At 41.2% G+C, this 15,549-nt stretch overlaps 1 protein-coding gene across 7 annotated transcripts in view; it reads right to left on the bottom strand.

Annotated features, from left to right (window-relative positions):
• Positions 1-15,549, bottom strand: part of RUNX1T1 (RUNX1 translocation partner 1) — a 153,798-nt gene that overhangs the window by 60,543 nt on the left and 77,706 nt on the right. For all 7 annotated transcript variants that reach the window (XM_018058202.1, XM_018058200.1, XM_018058204.1 and 4 more), the window contains 2 exons: positions 3,222-3,359; positions 1,205-1,446 (listed from right to left, as the gene is read on the bottom strand). In XM_018058202.1, coding sequence (XP_017913691.1) covers positions 1,205-1,446; positions 3,222-3,359 — 380 coding nt within the window. The remainder of the gene's footprint in view (positions 1-1,204; positions 1,447-3,221; positions 3,360-15,549) is intronic.

Genomic DNA, 15,549 nt, shown 5'->3' on the forward strand with positions numbered 1-15,549 from the left:
AGAATGAATAAAAAGGAAAAGGTAAATACTGACAAAAGTAAGTGCTGTATGCTGACACACTTATGTCAAAATCACCTTCCTGTCACAGAGCAATACGAGGTGCCACTGATGGATTCTGAAATATGTGAAAGCTGCTTGTTTTTAAAGTGTGAAGGAGAGGGAGGTAAGGGTTAAAAACTGAATGGTAAAATCTCTGTCAAATGTGAGATACCATGATCTGAAGCAAGCCTATTGCTCCAGACTCTCACGCAGACTTTTAGGACTTTTTTTGTAAAATACACTGGTGTGCCTTTGCCCATGATAAGTCTATGTAATAAGATAAATGAAATCATCCTCCTAAATGAAAATTCTTTATTTATAAAGAAAATCACAGGACATGCAAAAGTGATTTAGAATGCCAAAAAAAGAAATATGTTCCAATTTCCAGCGTGACCATGGACACACTGTAGTATAATGTGCCCAAATCAACACTTCTATTCTCAGAATAATGGTTTATGTAATTCTATCTATAACAACAACAAAAAAACAATTAAAGAATGGCTACAAAGGGTTAAGGGATGAAGAAGTCAGGGTATTATTGTTTTATATGTACAACTTCAGTTTGGGGTGATGAGAAAGTTCTGGAAATGCATAGTAGTGATGGTTATACCACAACACGGATGTACTTAATGCCACTGACCTGCACACCCAGAAATGTGTTAAAATGGTAAATGTTATGCTACATGCTTTTTCCCCACACACACACACAAAATTTACTGTTATTAGTCTTAAAAATGAAGACATAAAAGAATAACGTGTTACTTGTTATAAATTCCTGCTCATCTAGGCTGCTAATAAAAATTCTCCAAAGCAATGAAGTTAAAATAGGCACCCAATTACATTAAGCAAACCACTAATATAACAAAAATATTTTGCCATTGTCGAAGTACCTTAGCCATGCCAGGAGGATATACCTATTAAATTTTATGCACATACACAATTATGGCCAAGATAACGATAAATCTGCATAACCACAGCCAAAAGGTAAAAGAAATCACGCTGGGGGTCAATATGTAATGCAGACCTGAAGCCCTTGTTCCTACAGAATTAGACTTGCACGCAATACCCGGTGTGGAAACAAAAGGGCTGCAAGAAGGCAGCCTGTGCTTGGAGTCTCCCCCACCTTCTCCCTTCCCCCAAGTTGGGCGGCGTTCAGTTGGCTTACCACCAGGCCTAGGACGAGGGTGCGGACTCGCTCTCCTATCTCTGGCGAAATGTCATTGCCAAACTGCTGCAAGGTAGTGAGGAACCGTTTCAGCTTGCTGAGCTGCCTGGCGCCGCAGGCTGGGGGCAGCTGTTGATTAGCCAGAGACGAGGAGGAAGAGGAGGAAGGCCCGTTGCTGAAGCCGTTGGGCGGCGACGGGGCACCATTCAAAGCTGTGGGCGAATGGCTCGTGCCATTGGTTACTGCCGAAGGGCACAGAATCAGAAAGAAGAAGATAAACGAATAAAGCACGTCAACAAGAAAATCGCAACTAAGGGTCCTTCCCTTCCAATCTGGGACTTCGGGTCATTTCAAAGCTGCGGGGTGTTTGGTGAGATGCTCTGACGTCACGGGGTGGCCAGGCGCTCAGGTGCTCCCTGACTCCAGGGGTGGACCCCTCACCCTGCAGGAAGATAGTCTGCACAGAAGCTGGTAATCAATGGGGTCTGGCTGGAGCGCAGGGCCAGCCTGCCTCCCAAGCACGCATATGCCAGCCACCTGAAATGCTTCAAACACAGAACAAACAGCATTTTGGATGTCAGCTTTTTGTCACAGGCTTACATCAATGTAACAGAACTATTCCTTTCTAAACGGCTCCCCGAGAGAAAGTGTACATTTGGTGGAGACTAAATTTATCACTGGACATTTTTAATCATGTTTTGTACACACAACTGACAGCTGTGTTTATAGAAAGAGTACTTTCAAGTTTTAACCTTATACCACCCAATTAGAAGGCTATTTTCTCCCCCTCATATTTCTTAACCACTTCTTTAAGGAAAACACAAATTTTATGTAAGAAGCCAAAATGGATATGGTAATTATCAAAGAGTTATTTCTAGAAACCGAAAAGTACATCTCAATCCAACTAATAGCATGGATAGGCGGTAACTTGGTGAATTCACTCGATAAAATTTACTTGAATATCAAAGTAACAATCCGTAAGAACTAGGGTAGAAAAATTTACACATTTCTCACCAAAGAAACTATTGACTTTATCATGGTAGATCTTTATCAAACCTATCTTTGAAATATAATTTTGATAAATGACCTCCAATGATATTTTAAAGATGTTTTAAGCACCTTATCATTCTTAAAAAGTTTCAAGAAAATAAAATGGTCTTGTCCCAAGTGAGGACCAGAGCTACCTGTCAAGAAATGACATCTCACTAGGCCCTGTCACAGCAGGCATACGCCTATCACTGTGACTCTGGGCAAAAACAAACCAAATGCAAGTTGACAGGGTTACAACTTGGCACTGTTGCAGCCCCCTGCTCCTTATATGTTTGGAAAGGCCTTTTAAATGGCAGTGCAATAGTTCATAAATAACCTGGATATCCCTTTTGCTGATCCCTTATACAGCCACAGATCTATTTTTGCTTATTATTTTTCATTCACATATAGATTTCAGGGCACATGGTCTGTAAATATTAGTTTCACAAATCCTTTATGATATTTTGACCAGGATTTTCAGATCGATGAAAACAAAGCTATCCCCCATCCCTACTAAAATATACAGGAATGAAAGGGAAGTTGGTATTCTGTCAGAATAGTCTGTCCTTTCCTAGACTGACACAAAAGGCAGTACACTCCACTGGTTCAGAACACAAGTCCGGAGCCAAGCTGAAATGGAATAAACATTTAATAAACGTCTGACAGGTTCAACACAAGAGAGATGCTCCTTTATTTCAAAAAGGTTTCTGCAGGCTTTGGTTGCGTAAAACAATCCGCCTTTTAACTTAAGAATGTAGATTTTAACATTATTTGTAAATAATGGAAGAAAGTGGTATTAGAAGATCAGAAGGAGCCTGGAAATAATTGCAGCCTATTAACATGTTCCAAGTCAAAAGGAGCAAGCTAAAATGGGATCTTCATTTATCCACAAGACATTATGCTGGATCTTCTTGTCCCTTGATTTTTATTTGCAGAAAACAAAATTAATTTGAACTTGAAAACAGAAAACGCAGAAACGTCTACTTACACGTCGTTGGTGTAAACGAACTCGTTCTGGGAGCCCCTTGAGTTGTTGGGGGAGGTGGCATCGTGGGAGGAGTCAGCCTGGATGGGGTCTTCACATCCACAGGTGAGTCTGGCATCGTGGAGTGCTTCTCAGTACGATCTGGAGGACGCCACCACGATCATGTTATTTGACTCTTTAAGCACCTCGGGGTTTTCTTTTTTTTGGCACCTCGGTTTTATAAGTGGGGCTCATCTTTTTTTACAAGCAAGGTAACAGAAGAAACCTAGCATCTTCCATCAATAAAATAGGTCTATCTACCGAGGCTTAAATCAAGACTTTATCATGCAAACCTCTCTTAAGAAGGTGTAGCACAGATGGCAGGACCTCATTTCTAACTGGGTAATTTTACATCCTATTGTTATTTCTGGCTTGGGCAGATGCTACCTTTGGTAGTGTTATATGCAACAGCACAACTTCACTTGAAGCTGAAGCCAACATTAGCAGGATGTAAAAAATAGATGAGGAAGTGGGCCGGTAATGAAGCCCTCAGGCAGCTCAGAAAGTACACAAATCTGAGGCTCTGTTATGCAGGTGGGATCCTGTTAGACGCTGATGCTCTGCGATAGCTTTTTCTGTAATACTTGCCATCCCCTCTCCATGCTTAGCTTTCCAGTCTAATAGATGAAGCAGGCTATGTCTCCTGGTCATAACCTCTCACTTCATTTTTTTTTCTGCCCTGTTTGAAAAATCACCACTACATAAATGTCACACAATGAAGTTATTATTGACTTAGAATTTATGAGTTTATGATCCACCATTTAAAAAATATGTAACCAATACTTCAACCACCAATCTCTGGCAGAGTAAGAATGGAAAAATAGTAAACTGAGAACTCAAAAGAACTAAAGACCCTCCTAATATTTTTTTATGAGTATGTGACAGGGAGAATTTCCCTGACTACCCAATAAAGCACTTCAGAACTTTTATACTAAGTGTATTTTTCTCTTGCAATTTTAAACTTCTCAATCTAATCTACTCAGAGAAACAGATCTCCAATAAAAAAAGAAAAAAAGAAAAAAAGAGTATTTGCTCTTTTTTAAGATGCAATTTTCTACCAAATATGTGTACACATGCACACATACCCCCCCAAAAAACATTTCTGAGGTGCCTCTTGCAGCCTGAGGCACAGATACCTACCAATTAGACTTTTTGAAAAGTAAAATAATATAGACTATTCCCAAGAATGGATCTCTTAAAACATCAATATGGTCACCATAGTGAAAAACTCTCAAAATTACTTGTCAACTATTAAAATGAAAAGCTCAAATTATTACTACGACAATTCCAAATCGACCTCACCTTTATTCAAAGCAATTTCGTAAGACTTGGGATGAAACAGAACATAACATTTGAAAGCTGAAATAGCGCAGATAACACATAAGGGAAGGGGTACTAAAAGAATCAAAGTAATCACCATTCTAATAAAGAGTATTTTGAAAGATGAATCAGTGAACAGTAAGTATCAGGATCTCTATTTCTTCATCTCTACTGCTGGCTGAATAACAATGACTATCCCTATAGTGAATAAGTGTTCCGAGTGAAATGATGGTGAAACACATGAAGAGCACCTCCACCTTTATCTTATTGTTAAAAACTTGTCCTCATATGCTATTCCAGAGTGTTTTACAACCAGTGCCAGTGAATAACTTATTCTAGAGAAAAGCAGAAGTTAGGCAGGCTCAAAACTACTTCTTTGATAGTTAAATTCATTGCACAGTCTACTCACCTCAACCAACCTCAGCAACAAGGGAATAAATAGCTTTCCACTTATGCTGCAGCTTAGGGAAGAGGTACAGCAGCAAATACAAGTCTCCCTAAATAAAGGCAAATATTTCTCTCTTGCCAAGGAAGGAAGGATAAAGGCAGGCTTGCCAGAGTCGGCTGGGAGATAACAGTGGGAACTGCTGGTCCATCTGGTTTGCATTCTGCTAACACTCACACAGAGCTGTTAGCGAAGGCAGTCCAGACCCACAGATTTGAAGCACGTGGTTGCACAGAGAAAGGAAGGAGGGGGGAGGGGAAGTGGGAATAACAGAAAATAAATAAATAAACAGAGCAAGCGAGAGAAGGGAAGACGAGAAAGGGGGAACACACCAAGAAAGCAGGGAGAAAGGAGCCTGAAGTTACAGTGGACAGCTTCAGCACCCCTAAAAGCAGAGCCTTGGCAGAAAGTCACAGTGGACAGCTTCAGCATCCAGAAAGGCTGAGCCTTGGTAGACACGGGCCCTGCCTCACCTTAATGCGATTCCTGAGCAAGATCTAAACTTGAGAATATATCCTGCACCCACTTTTTACTACTCTTTCTCCAACAGCCCGCACTAAGGAAAGAGGGGATAATAAACTGTCAAGTTGACAATGGGTTTCCTCTTCAGACTCTTTTAAGATAAAATTTGCGTTTGTCTTCTGCTGCCCAGTTTTAGAAAGATTTTTGATACATTCGCAATTTTAATCTGAACACCTTTCGAATACCTGTCTTGGTCCACTTATGTAACATGATTCCTATGCAGAATTTAACCATAATGACGGCAGTAATTATTATAAAAGGTAGATGAACAAACTTTTTTTAAATTTCTGAAATGTCATCATTTTAGGAGCAATAAGCACTAAGTCAGTGAAGAGCAAAACACCACCACTTCTGACAGTAACATACATGCTTTCACCAGAATGTATGTTCACGTGTATGTATGTGTATTTAGGATTTTGACATCGGCCACATTTCTGTGATGGTTAGTTTCACTCTGATGAAAAGGAGTTCCAACCCAGAGGTCCTACAAACTTTGACAAAGTGGGACCATATGTAACTCATTCTGCGCTGTTCACTGCAGTCAATCCAGAATTGAGATAGATGGTGAAATAACCAGCCAGGCCTAAGCCATACACACACACACAAAAACCCTCAGGAGCAGAGAGATGCAAGGAAACTCAGAAAATGTGTTTTAACTATGCTGAGTTCTGTTGCATTTGCTTTGGATTATTTTTTAAAAAAACATTCTGAAATATATATTCTTGAAATTTCTATAGCAAACAGTAAAAGAGCTATGCTTCAATCATAGAAGTATTTCATTCCATTTCAAATTAGAGGATATAGTAAAACCAATATTAAGCTATAATATTTCTTACACAGTTTTCTAAGTTTATGAAAATTATATTGATCTTGTATGCAATTTCTATTTTTAGTTGCTCTGGGGGAAAGCTGACATTTATTGACACAAAATGATAAGCCCAAAAAGAAAGAAAGAAAAAAGTTATCAGTAAATTATGTATTTTAAAAAAGAATCATCTACCTTAATGATTCACACCACTTCTAAACAACATCTTCCCTATATTGTAAGTTTTCAGCTCACATGGCAAATATCCAACACATATGTACCAAAGATGGCTGATGCATGGAAGGAAATGTGGTATATATAAATATATTACTGATAGCATTTCAATACCCAATTCAATGTCAGGGCCTTCTAGAAGTGGTATGTTTTCCATTTCCTTTTTTGTTGTTGTTATTTTATGTGAAAAGGTATGGCATAATCTGCCATGGCACTTATTTTACTTTTAGTTAGTTCAAATAGTTCCAGATGTGTTCTTAAAGTATGAGGACAGGCATTCTACATTTCCCTTGTTTACATACCATTCTAGAGATGATTGGTGTAAAAGAATTCAGTGTTGGTATAATGAATGGTATAACATTTTCTATCAGAGTTCATCATGTCAATTCTAAAAGAAGAAATATCTGTTTCACAGGTGTTATGGACCAAAGAACTTTTCGGTCAATTGGTAGTTAGTTCAGAGTTAGTCTTATTTGAGTGTTAGTTAAGAAAGCTACAAGGCATGCACCAAAGAGGATTAAGCCCAAGTGGCACCAAAGACCAAGGTACTATTAATGGAAAGGCAGGAGGAAAAAACTGGCACAGAGTTTGATCTTTATTTCTCTGGAAAATATAGCAAATATGGTTCTGACAATGGAGTCATTTAGTGATTCGGTGACTGGGTGTGAGCTATTACAAGCAACTGTCTGCAGACTCGAAAGGTAGTCGTTCCAGCCTCTACAACACCCACACCTCATTTCCTTGATAAACACCTCTGGCAACACTCATACCTGCTAAGAACCCCTCAACAATGCTTAAGAATAAAAGTCAAATGCTAACATTTCAGCCAAATGCAATTATACAGTGGGAAGGATATTTATTAACAGCGATAACAGAACTTCCAAGTTAAGACAGACGTGGTTGCAATTGTAGACTCTCTTGACCATTAGCAGTGAGCCCTCAGGCAAGTGAGTTACACTGAGTCAGTTACTCTTCCCTGGCGGCTCAGCTGGTAAAGAATCCACCTGCAATGTGGGAGACCTGGGTTTGATCCCTGGGATGGGAAGATCCCTTTGAGAAGGAAATGGCTGCCCATCCAGTATCCTGGCCTGGAGAATTCCATGCACTGTATAGTCCAAGTGGTTGCAAAGAGTTGGACATGACTGAGTGACTTTCACTTCCACTTTCTTTTCCCTTTTCAGTCCCTCTTAAGAACAAGGATGCAATCCTCTGCTGCAACAGGACCCCACCACAGTGCCTTCTTGTATCAAGCACCAACTTGTGTGAGCTCCTTCTCTTTGGCCTTCGTCTCCATGATCCATTGGCTTTATTGCCAATGCCTTTCTCCGATTGTATGCTCTGCCTATATAGGGCACCTTGACATCACTCCTTGACTTTTCTGCCTTTCTTTATAGAGCTGTTGTTTCCTTTATCTAGAACATGTCCCATCTTGTAGATTATTTACTGCTCATTATGGATTCCACATCCTCTTAAAGCTTTCCCCAGCTGCCCTACATACCAACCGTATCAGGCTTCCTCTGCACCCCTTTTATTATAGCCTATCTGTACAACATCTGTATATGTGAATCTGTATTATACACTCAAACACCCCAACCAGTGATAATATTGACAGTAAGCAGTTAAGTGTTAGCCGCTCAGTCGTGTGTGACTCTGTGACCCCATGGACTGTAGCCCGCCAGGCTCCTCCGTCCATGGGATTCTCCAGGCAAGAATACTGGAGTGGGGTGCCATTTCCTTCTCCAAGGGGTCTTCACCAAGGGGTCTTCACCTCCCAGGGATCGAAGTCAGTTCTCCTACATTGCAGAATGATTCTTTACCCTCTGAGCCACCAGGGGAGTACAGTAAGCAACCTGATAGCAATTTAAGTGCCTCCTTAGGAAGACATTTTAAAACTAAGCATAACCATGGCTTTCATCACTACCCAGGTGGCGCTAAGGATAAAGAACTTGCCTTTCAATGCAGGAGACATAAGGGAGGTAGGATCAATCCCTGGGTAGGGAAGATCCCCTAGCGAAGGGTACGGGAACCCACGCCAGCCTGGAGAATCCCATGGACAGAGGAGTCTGGCGGACTTTGGTCCATAGCGTCACAAAGAGTCAGACACAACTGAAGCTACTTAGCATGCATGCATAGCTTGCATAAGAAGGAATGTTAATTCATAACTTTTACAAACTCATTCCCTATATTATAGCCAGTTTAAAGACAGCAACCTTAATTCCATGGCAAAAGACAAACACAGAATCATCAACAGCATATAAATACATGAGAAAATATGATGCAGGTAAAAAGTAAAGATTCTGAAAATCCAAAATTCAGTTCAACTGTGCTACCACCTTACGTAGTTTCAGACAAAGTGTAAGCATGACCTGTTACCTCATGTCTTACCATGTGTTATGTGAAGATATTTATTTCTGATATTCAAATCTGATCTGACCTGTTACCTAGTTTAAAACCATTGGGAATGTCCCAATGACCACAGAATAAAATATAAGCTCTTTAGCTTACCTTACTACTACTAAGTCGCTTCAGTCATGTCCAACTCTGTGCGACCCCATAGACGGCAGCCCACCAGGCTCCTCCATCCCTGGGATTCTCCAGGCAAGAACACTGGAGTGGGTTGCCATTTCCTTCTCCAGTTTTCCTTTAAAATTGGAGGAAGTTACAGTTCAGTACACACAGGCAAAGTCATATCCGACTCTTTGTGACCCCATGGACTGTAGCCCACCAGGCTCCTCTGTCCATGGAATTCTCTAGGCGAGAATACTGGAGTAGGTTGCCATAGCTTACCTTATGTCACAGATATTGCTGAGTTCCTTCTCAACAGCCCTTATCCCAGTCTTCCCTGCTGAAGAGCCCTAATTTTGTTCAGATACACAATTCTTAGGGGCAGATTCGGCTTGTTTTACATTACTCAGGTTATCACATTCCCCTTATCAGCAACAGGTTTCAGAAGTGAGAGCTGTGCTCCAATTATGGACAATGGGTCATGAAGGGAGGTCTATAGAAAAGGTTCTAGGAAAGACTTCCTCCTGACCCACCAAAGAGAAACCATAGCAGAAAATACTCCTTTTTCTTCTGTCTGAAAGTGATTCTTTCACTTCTTTGGAATTTACTTTTCTTATTTAGAAAATTAAGCATCTTGGAATACAAGACCTCAAGGATCTTTTCAAAACTCTAATATTCTCTGATTTCTTTCTTCACATGTGGCTCACGATAATCTCAAACAAAAAGGAGGCTACTCAGAGAAAACGTATCGACAATAAAGTGACCACCAGACTTCCTCTGTTCACATAAACTTCTGTGTCCACAAGACTGTGCCTGAACAGAAATCTTTTTCCAGAAACATTAAAATGAATATCTAGCTCTTGTTTTTAAATAAATTTTCAATTCTCATTACTAAATCTCTGTCAATGATTTGGTTACAAAATAACTGTACAAATGTCCAAATTTCTCTGTTTAAGCTATCATCAAAACACTCATTTTCAAAGCTCAGGTTCTTGAAAGCGTCATCTATACTCACTTTCCTTATTTCCTTTCCCTCCTTACTTGGAGTAGACACCTGTAAGACCTCTGCCTAGAAAGTTTCCCTCCCAGCATGGGGACTTGCCAAGCCCTCTAATCTCATAGCTACCTTGGGAGCCACCATGTTCTTTGATGACTTCATACCCTGGATACCAGCGGCTGGCCCAGGCACAGCACTTAGTCTGAGATGGGCCATCTCAGGAAAGAAAAGTAACTCCAATCCAGAGACGAAAATCACACACTCTGCTGCCTTTCATGTCCAGAAAGCAGGTGTGTGTTGGAAAAGAAGGCAACAGGCGGGAAGAAATCAAGAAATGACAAGAGATTATCCTGATAGTGCCTCACAGGAAACTTGCTCCTTCTACTGGATTCTAGTTGCATCTCTAAAATTCCTATAATTTGGATCTTCCAAACAATCCTAGTTAATCAGTCCCTCCTTTGCCCAAATCTTAATTTGAGCTGACTTTTTACTTGCAACCAAAGAATCCTGAGTAAAATAACCCTGGACTATAGCATCAATGTATTCTCCTCCTACTGAAACTTCTAAATTGTCCCTTATTAATCCAAGAAACACTTGTATCATTTATCTGGCATCTTTGTATCAGCTGACACTGTACACCACTTCCTTCCGCACGAAACATACTGTCCTCTGGACTCCGTTATTCTAAAGTTCTCCTCATTTTCCTCAGGCCTCCCTGCGTGTTCTTTCTCAGTCTCTTTTAAAAGTTCACTCTTTGACATCCCTATGATGACTACTCTATTTCCCCACAGTGTTCCTCTTCAAACTTTCACTCTATGCCTTTTCCTTAGTGACGTCATTGGTGCTGTGATAGTCACACCATGGCCATTATGCGCATGACTTATACATGTAACTCTAGCCCTAATATCCCTTCCATGTCCTAGAATTGAATATCTAGAATGCTACTCATTTCAAGAGGTTGAATTCAAGCTCTTATAAAACTATCCTCTCACCTTGCCTAAGCGACAATCCATTGAATGGACTTTCTGATCTGACAGTTCATCTCTGATACATTCTCCAAATCACATCCAAAGACCTTTTATAATGTTAAGCATAAAGTCCTCGTGTCTTACTAGGATGCAGAAAGACAGAGCTTTGTGACTTATCTGGCTCCCATGTACCCCCCAGCCACCTCTGAACTCTTTCCTGAATTGCTACGGCCTCTGAAAGCCGCTGGGTCACACGGGGTTCCACTGCACTGCGTCCCTTACCTGACACACCCTTCACTCCACCACTGTCTGCTTAAGTCCATCACTCCTTTAAAACTCCATCTGGGTCTCACCTCAGCTAGTGCGTGCTAAGTCACTTCAGTCGAGTCCGACTCCATGTGACCCCATGGACTATAGCCCACCAGGCTTCTCTGTCCATGGGATTCTCCAGGCAAGAGTGCTGGGGTGGGTTGCCATGCCCGCAGCCAGGGGATCTTCCTGGCCCAGGAATTGAACCCGCATCTCTTACATCTCCTGTGCAGGCAAGTGAGTTCTTTACCTCTTTGTCACTTGGGATGCCCCAGCACAACTCTCCCATCCTGGGCTGTCCCAAAAACTACCCTATATTTCCATATTTCACTCTCTAGATCGTCTTATGGCACTGATTGCACTTTATTTAGAACCAAGGTCAGTCTCTTCCACTAACTGTAATTTATTTAAAGGAAATTATGATGACATATTATTTGTTTTTATAGCCCCAGTACTTGGCACGGTGCTTGACACATAAAAGGTGCTCAATAAATATTTTAAATGAATATATATTGCTATAAGGCCATAATGCCGGCAGATGGGACAGGGTGTCCTTGGAGGAAAAGAACCAGATGTAGCTTTTTTGACATAAGAGAACCCATTTTAGGCCTAAGCCCTTTTGTGATCTAAGCCTAGATATGATGCTTGTCCCTGAACAGGTCTCAGTAGCAAATGATCTTCAGGGAACAAGGGAATGCAGAACAGAGGAAAAGCAGTCAAGAAGCAACAGGTCAGCAATAAACCAGAGTCCTGGCTGTTCCTCAAGGGATACACATAACCATCTGATACACATCTCGGAGTTATTCTACGGGAACTAAGACTGCCATCCTGGTAAGGATGGTAGCTACACGTTAGGGCGCCCGAACCTAAGGAAATACGATTCCGACCTTTTCTGACCCTTGTGACTTCAGGCAACTAAAGCTTGGATTCTGTCAACCTCTGCCCCAAGTCTATGCTGAGTTTTTAAAAAATATTCATTTACTTATTTGGTCGCACAGGGTCTTCGTTGTAGCCCCCCGGCTCTTCAGTGCAGAGCGCAGGCGTCTCTCTAGTTGCAGACTCAGCAGCTGCAGCACAGCATGCGGGATCTCAGCTCCCTAACCGGGGATCAAATCCATATCCCCTGCATTGAAAAGTGGATTCTTAACCACTGGACCATCAGGGAAGTTCCTTTATGTTGAATTCTTCTCTGTTCCAGTCCTTCACGAATATGTATGTAGCTTAAAATTCCCCCAGTTTTGCTATTCGAGGAGACACTGCTTTGGGTAAGATCGCTAGGGTTCTCCTTACTTGCTGAAAGTAATAAATCCTTCCTTCTCCTGGTTGTATCTTCTGTGATACCCACCAAGAGGGGAACCCAGTTTTCAGGCAAGAATAAGGCATGCCTTTAGTCACAACTTTGAAATACCAGAACTTTCAAGAAACATGACAAATTTAAGATACAATCTTCTACACCTTTTTTCTATCTACACTCTGAAAACATTAAGTAACCAAAGATAAATCTTTGAATTGGATTAGTGAGTTTACCAGTTTTAAAATGTCTTTCAGTAATCACGATATATTTCCTAAAACATTTTATATTAGAAAAGGAGATGCGTAAGGCACTTTATACACATATGACGTAGTCTCCAAAAGCTCCCTTTATTTTTTACAATAATAGTAACAGTATAGTCATATATCATACACATGTATATTCAAAACAAAGACAAAATATATTATGAACCCAAACCAATTTTTTCCATATTTCAAAGTTTCTCTGTTCTTGTCTATGGATGGTAGAATTATAGATTAGTTTTAGTTTCTTTCTGTTATCTTTCTTTTATTTAAACGTTATGCAACAAAAAGGTTTATTTTTACAAGGGAAAAAAAAATCCCACAAAAACCCTTAGGATAAGTCACCTAAAATCAAGTAATTAGGCACTACACCAAATCCCTTGCATGATTTAACCTTATTTTAAAATCTCACTATGAAAAGGTACTACAAAGTTGCCCATCTTCCAAAAGGGAACTGAGGACAAGAGTAAATAATCTGTTTGAGGTTACAAGCTAGAACTTACTCCAGGTGTTCTCAAGAGTTCACTATCATCTAAAACTATAGCTATTTCATACAAGATCTGGACTTTTATACAAGAATGTGTCTTGCTATTTTATACAAGAAACATTCAGTAAATATTATATCTAGAGTTAGCATTATACTGGAACTGCACCTTCTAAAACTACTGTGAAAGTGAAGTCGCTCAGTCATGTCCGACTCTGCGACCCCCTGGACAGTAGCCTATCAGGCTCCTCAGTTCATGGAATTTTCCAGGCAAGAGAACTACTTTACTAATCACTATAAAGAAAGCTGAGAGCCGAAGAATTGGTGCTTTTGAACTGTGGTGTTGGAGAAGACTCTTAAGAGTCCCTTGGACTGCAAAGAGATCCAACCGGTCCATCCTGAAGGAGATTAGTCCTGGGTGTTCATTGGAAGGACTATGTTGAAGCTGAAACTCCAATCCTTTGGCCACCTGATGTGAAGGGCTGACTCATTTGAAAAGACCCTGATGCTGGGAAAGATTGAGGGCAGGAGGAGAAGGGGATGACAGAGGATGAGATGGTTGGATGGCATCACCAACTCAATGGACGTGAGTTTGAGAGAACTCCAGGAGTTGGTGATGGACAGGGAGGCCTGGCATGCTGCGATTCATGGGGTCACAAAGAGTCAGACAAGACTGAGCAACTGAACTGAACTGAACTGAGTCACAAGTGGCCACTGAAAATGTAATTAATTAAAATAAATAAAATTTAAAATTGAATTCCTCAGTCACACTAGTCACATTCAAGTGCTCAACAGCTGTGGTGGCATGGCTACCATATTAGAAAGCTAAGTTATAAAGTATTACAGTCATCACAGAAGGACAAGGCAGGGCTAAATGAAACGGCTCTGAAATGCTACCCTAAGAAACAAAAGTTCTGTGGTAGGAGGCCGTGGAGATGACATGCAGCCTCAAAGCGTGGGGACTGGGGGAAGGAAGGAGAGCCTTTGGTCTCATCCAAAACACTTCCCAGTCCCATTCAGATCTTTCCTTGATTTATATGTTTGAAACCCAGTGACTAAGTAAGTGAGCTTTGAGGAAGCGGGAGGAGAAGCCATGCTCAGTCCAGGTAATCAGTCAACAACGGGATAACTGCGTTAACGAGAACGAGGCCACGAGTTCAGTCCTGGAACAAGCCGGTTAGCAACCGAGTCAGCGGCTGGTCCAGAAACTGGGATGACTGCCTGAAGCAGGACATCAAGCCATTAAAAGAGCATGAGGTGAGATGGAAGATGACAAAAGAATGGGTAAATCACGATTTCCAGTAAAATACTAACATTTCTGGGTCATCTCTTACAGGGACAATGCATTTCCTTCCCCCTCCTCTAGAGTGCTTCAGTAGTTCCTACTTGATCTGTTCATCCCATTTCTGAATGTTTCCCTAGTCACAGCGTCAGCTTCACAAACGCAGAAATTCTGACTGATTTTGTTATGTCCAATTTCCACAGCCAGAGAAGGCAACGGCACCCCACTCCAGTACTCTTGCCTGGAGGATCCCACGGACGGAAGAGCCTGGTGGGCTGGAATCCATGGGGTTGCTAAGAGTTGGACACAACTGAGTGACTTCTCTTTTTTCACTTTCATGCATTGGAGAAGGAAATGGCAACCCACTCCAGCGTTCTTGCCTGGAGAATCCCAGGGACAGGGGAGCCTGGTGGGCTGCCGTCTATGGGGTCGCACAGAGTCAGACACGACTGAAGCGACTTAGCAGCAGCAGCAACAGCAGCTTCCACAGAATTTAGAAGAGTGTCTAGAACAGTAGACACTTGGTAAAGAGCTGCTGAATGAATGAATAAAGAACGTAAGCTAGGAAGAAAGCAAAGCAAGTTTCTGACTAAACAGGCAAAGATATTACCAGTCATTTTACGGCTCCCCAGAGGCGGGTACAGGAGAGTCAGCAGGCAGGACATGCTGAAAGCACATATTCACTTCAGTGGAACAGGCCCCAAACAGTTTCAAACCGTTCACTCATTTTTCAAAAAAGATGACCTGCAGGCCACCAAGGGAAAGTGCTATAAACATCAGTAAGTACCCAAATGGTGGTTCTAGTTAGAAAAAACAATTTTAATATCAGAAAGTATGGAAAGAAATGTGGGTCTTACGAACACTGGT

This window comes from Capra hircus, chromosome 14, assembly GCF_001704415.2.
Source record: "Capra hircus breed San Clemente chromosome 14, ASM170441v1, whole genome shotgun sequence".
Classification (NCBI taxonomy): domain Eukaryota; kingdom Metazoa; phylum Chordata; class Mammalia; order Artiodactyla; family Bovidae; genus Capra; species Capra hircus.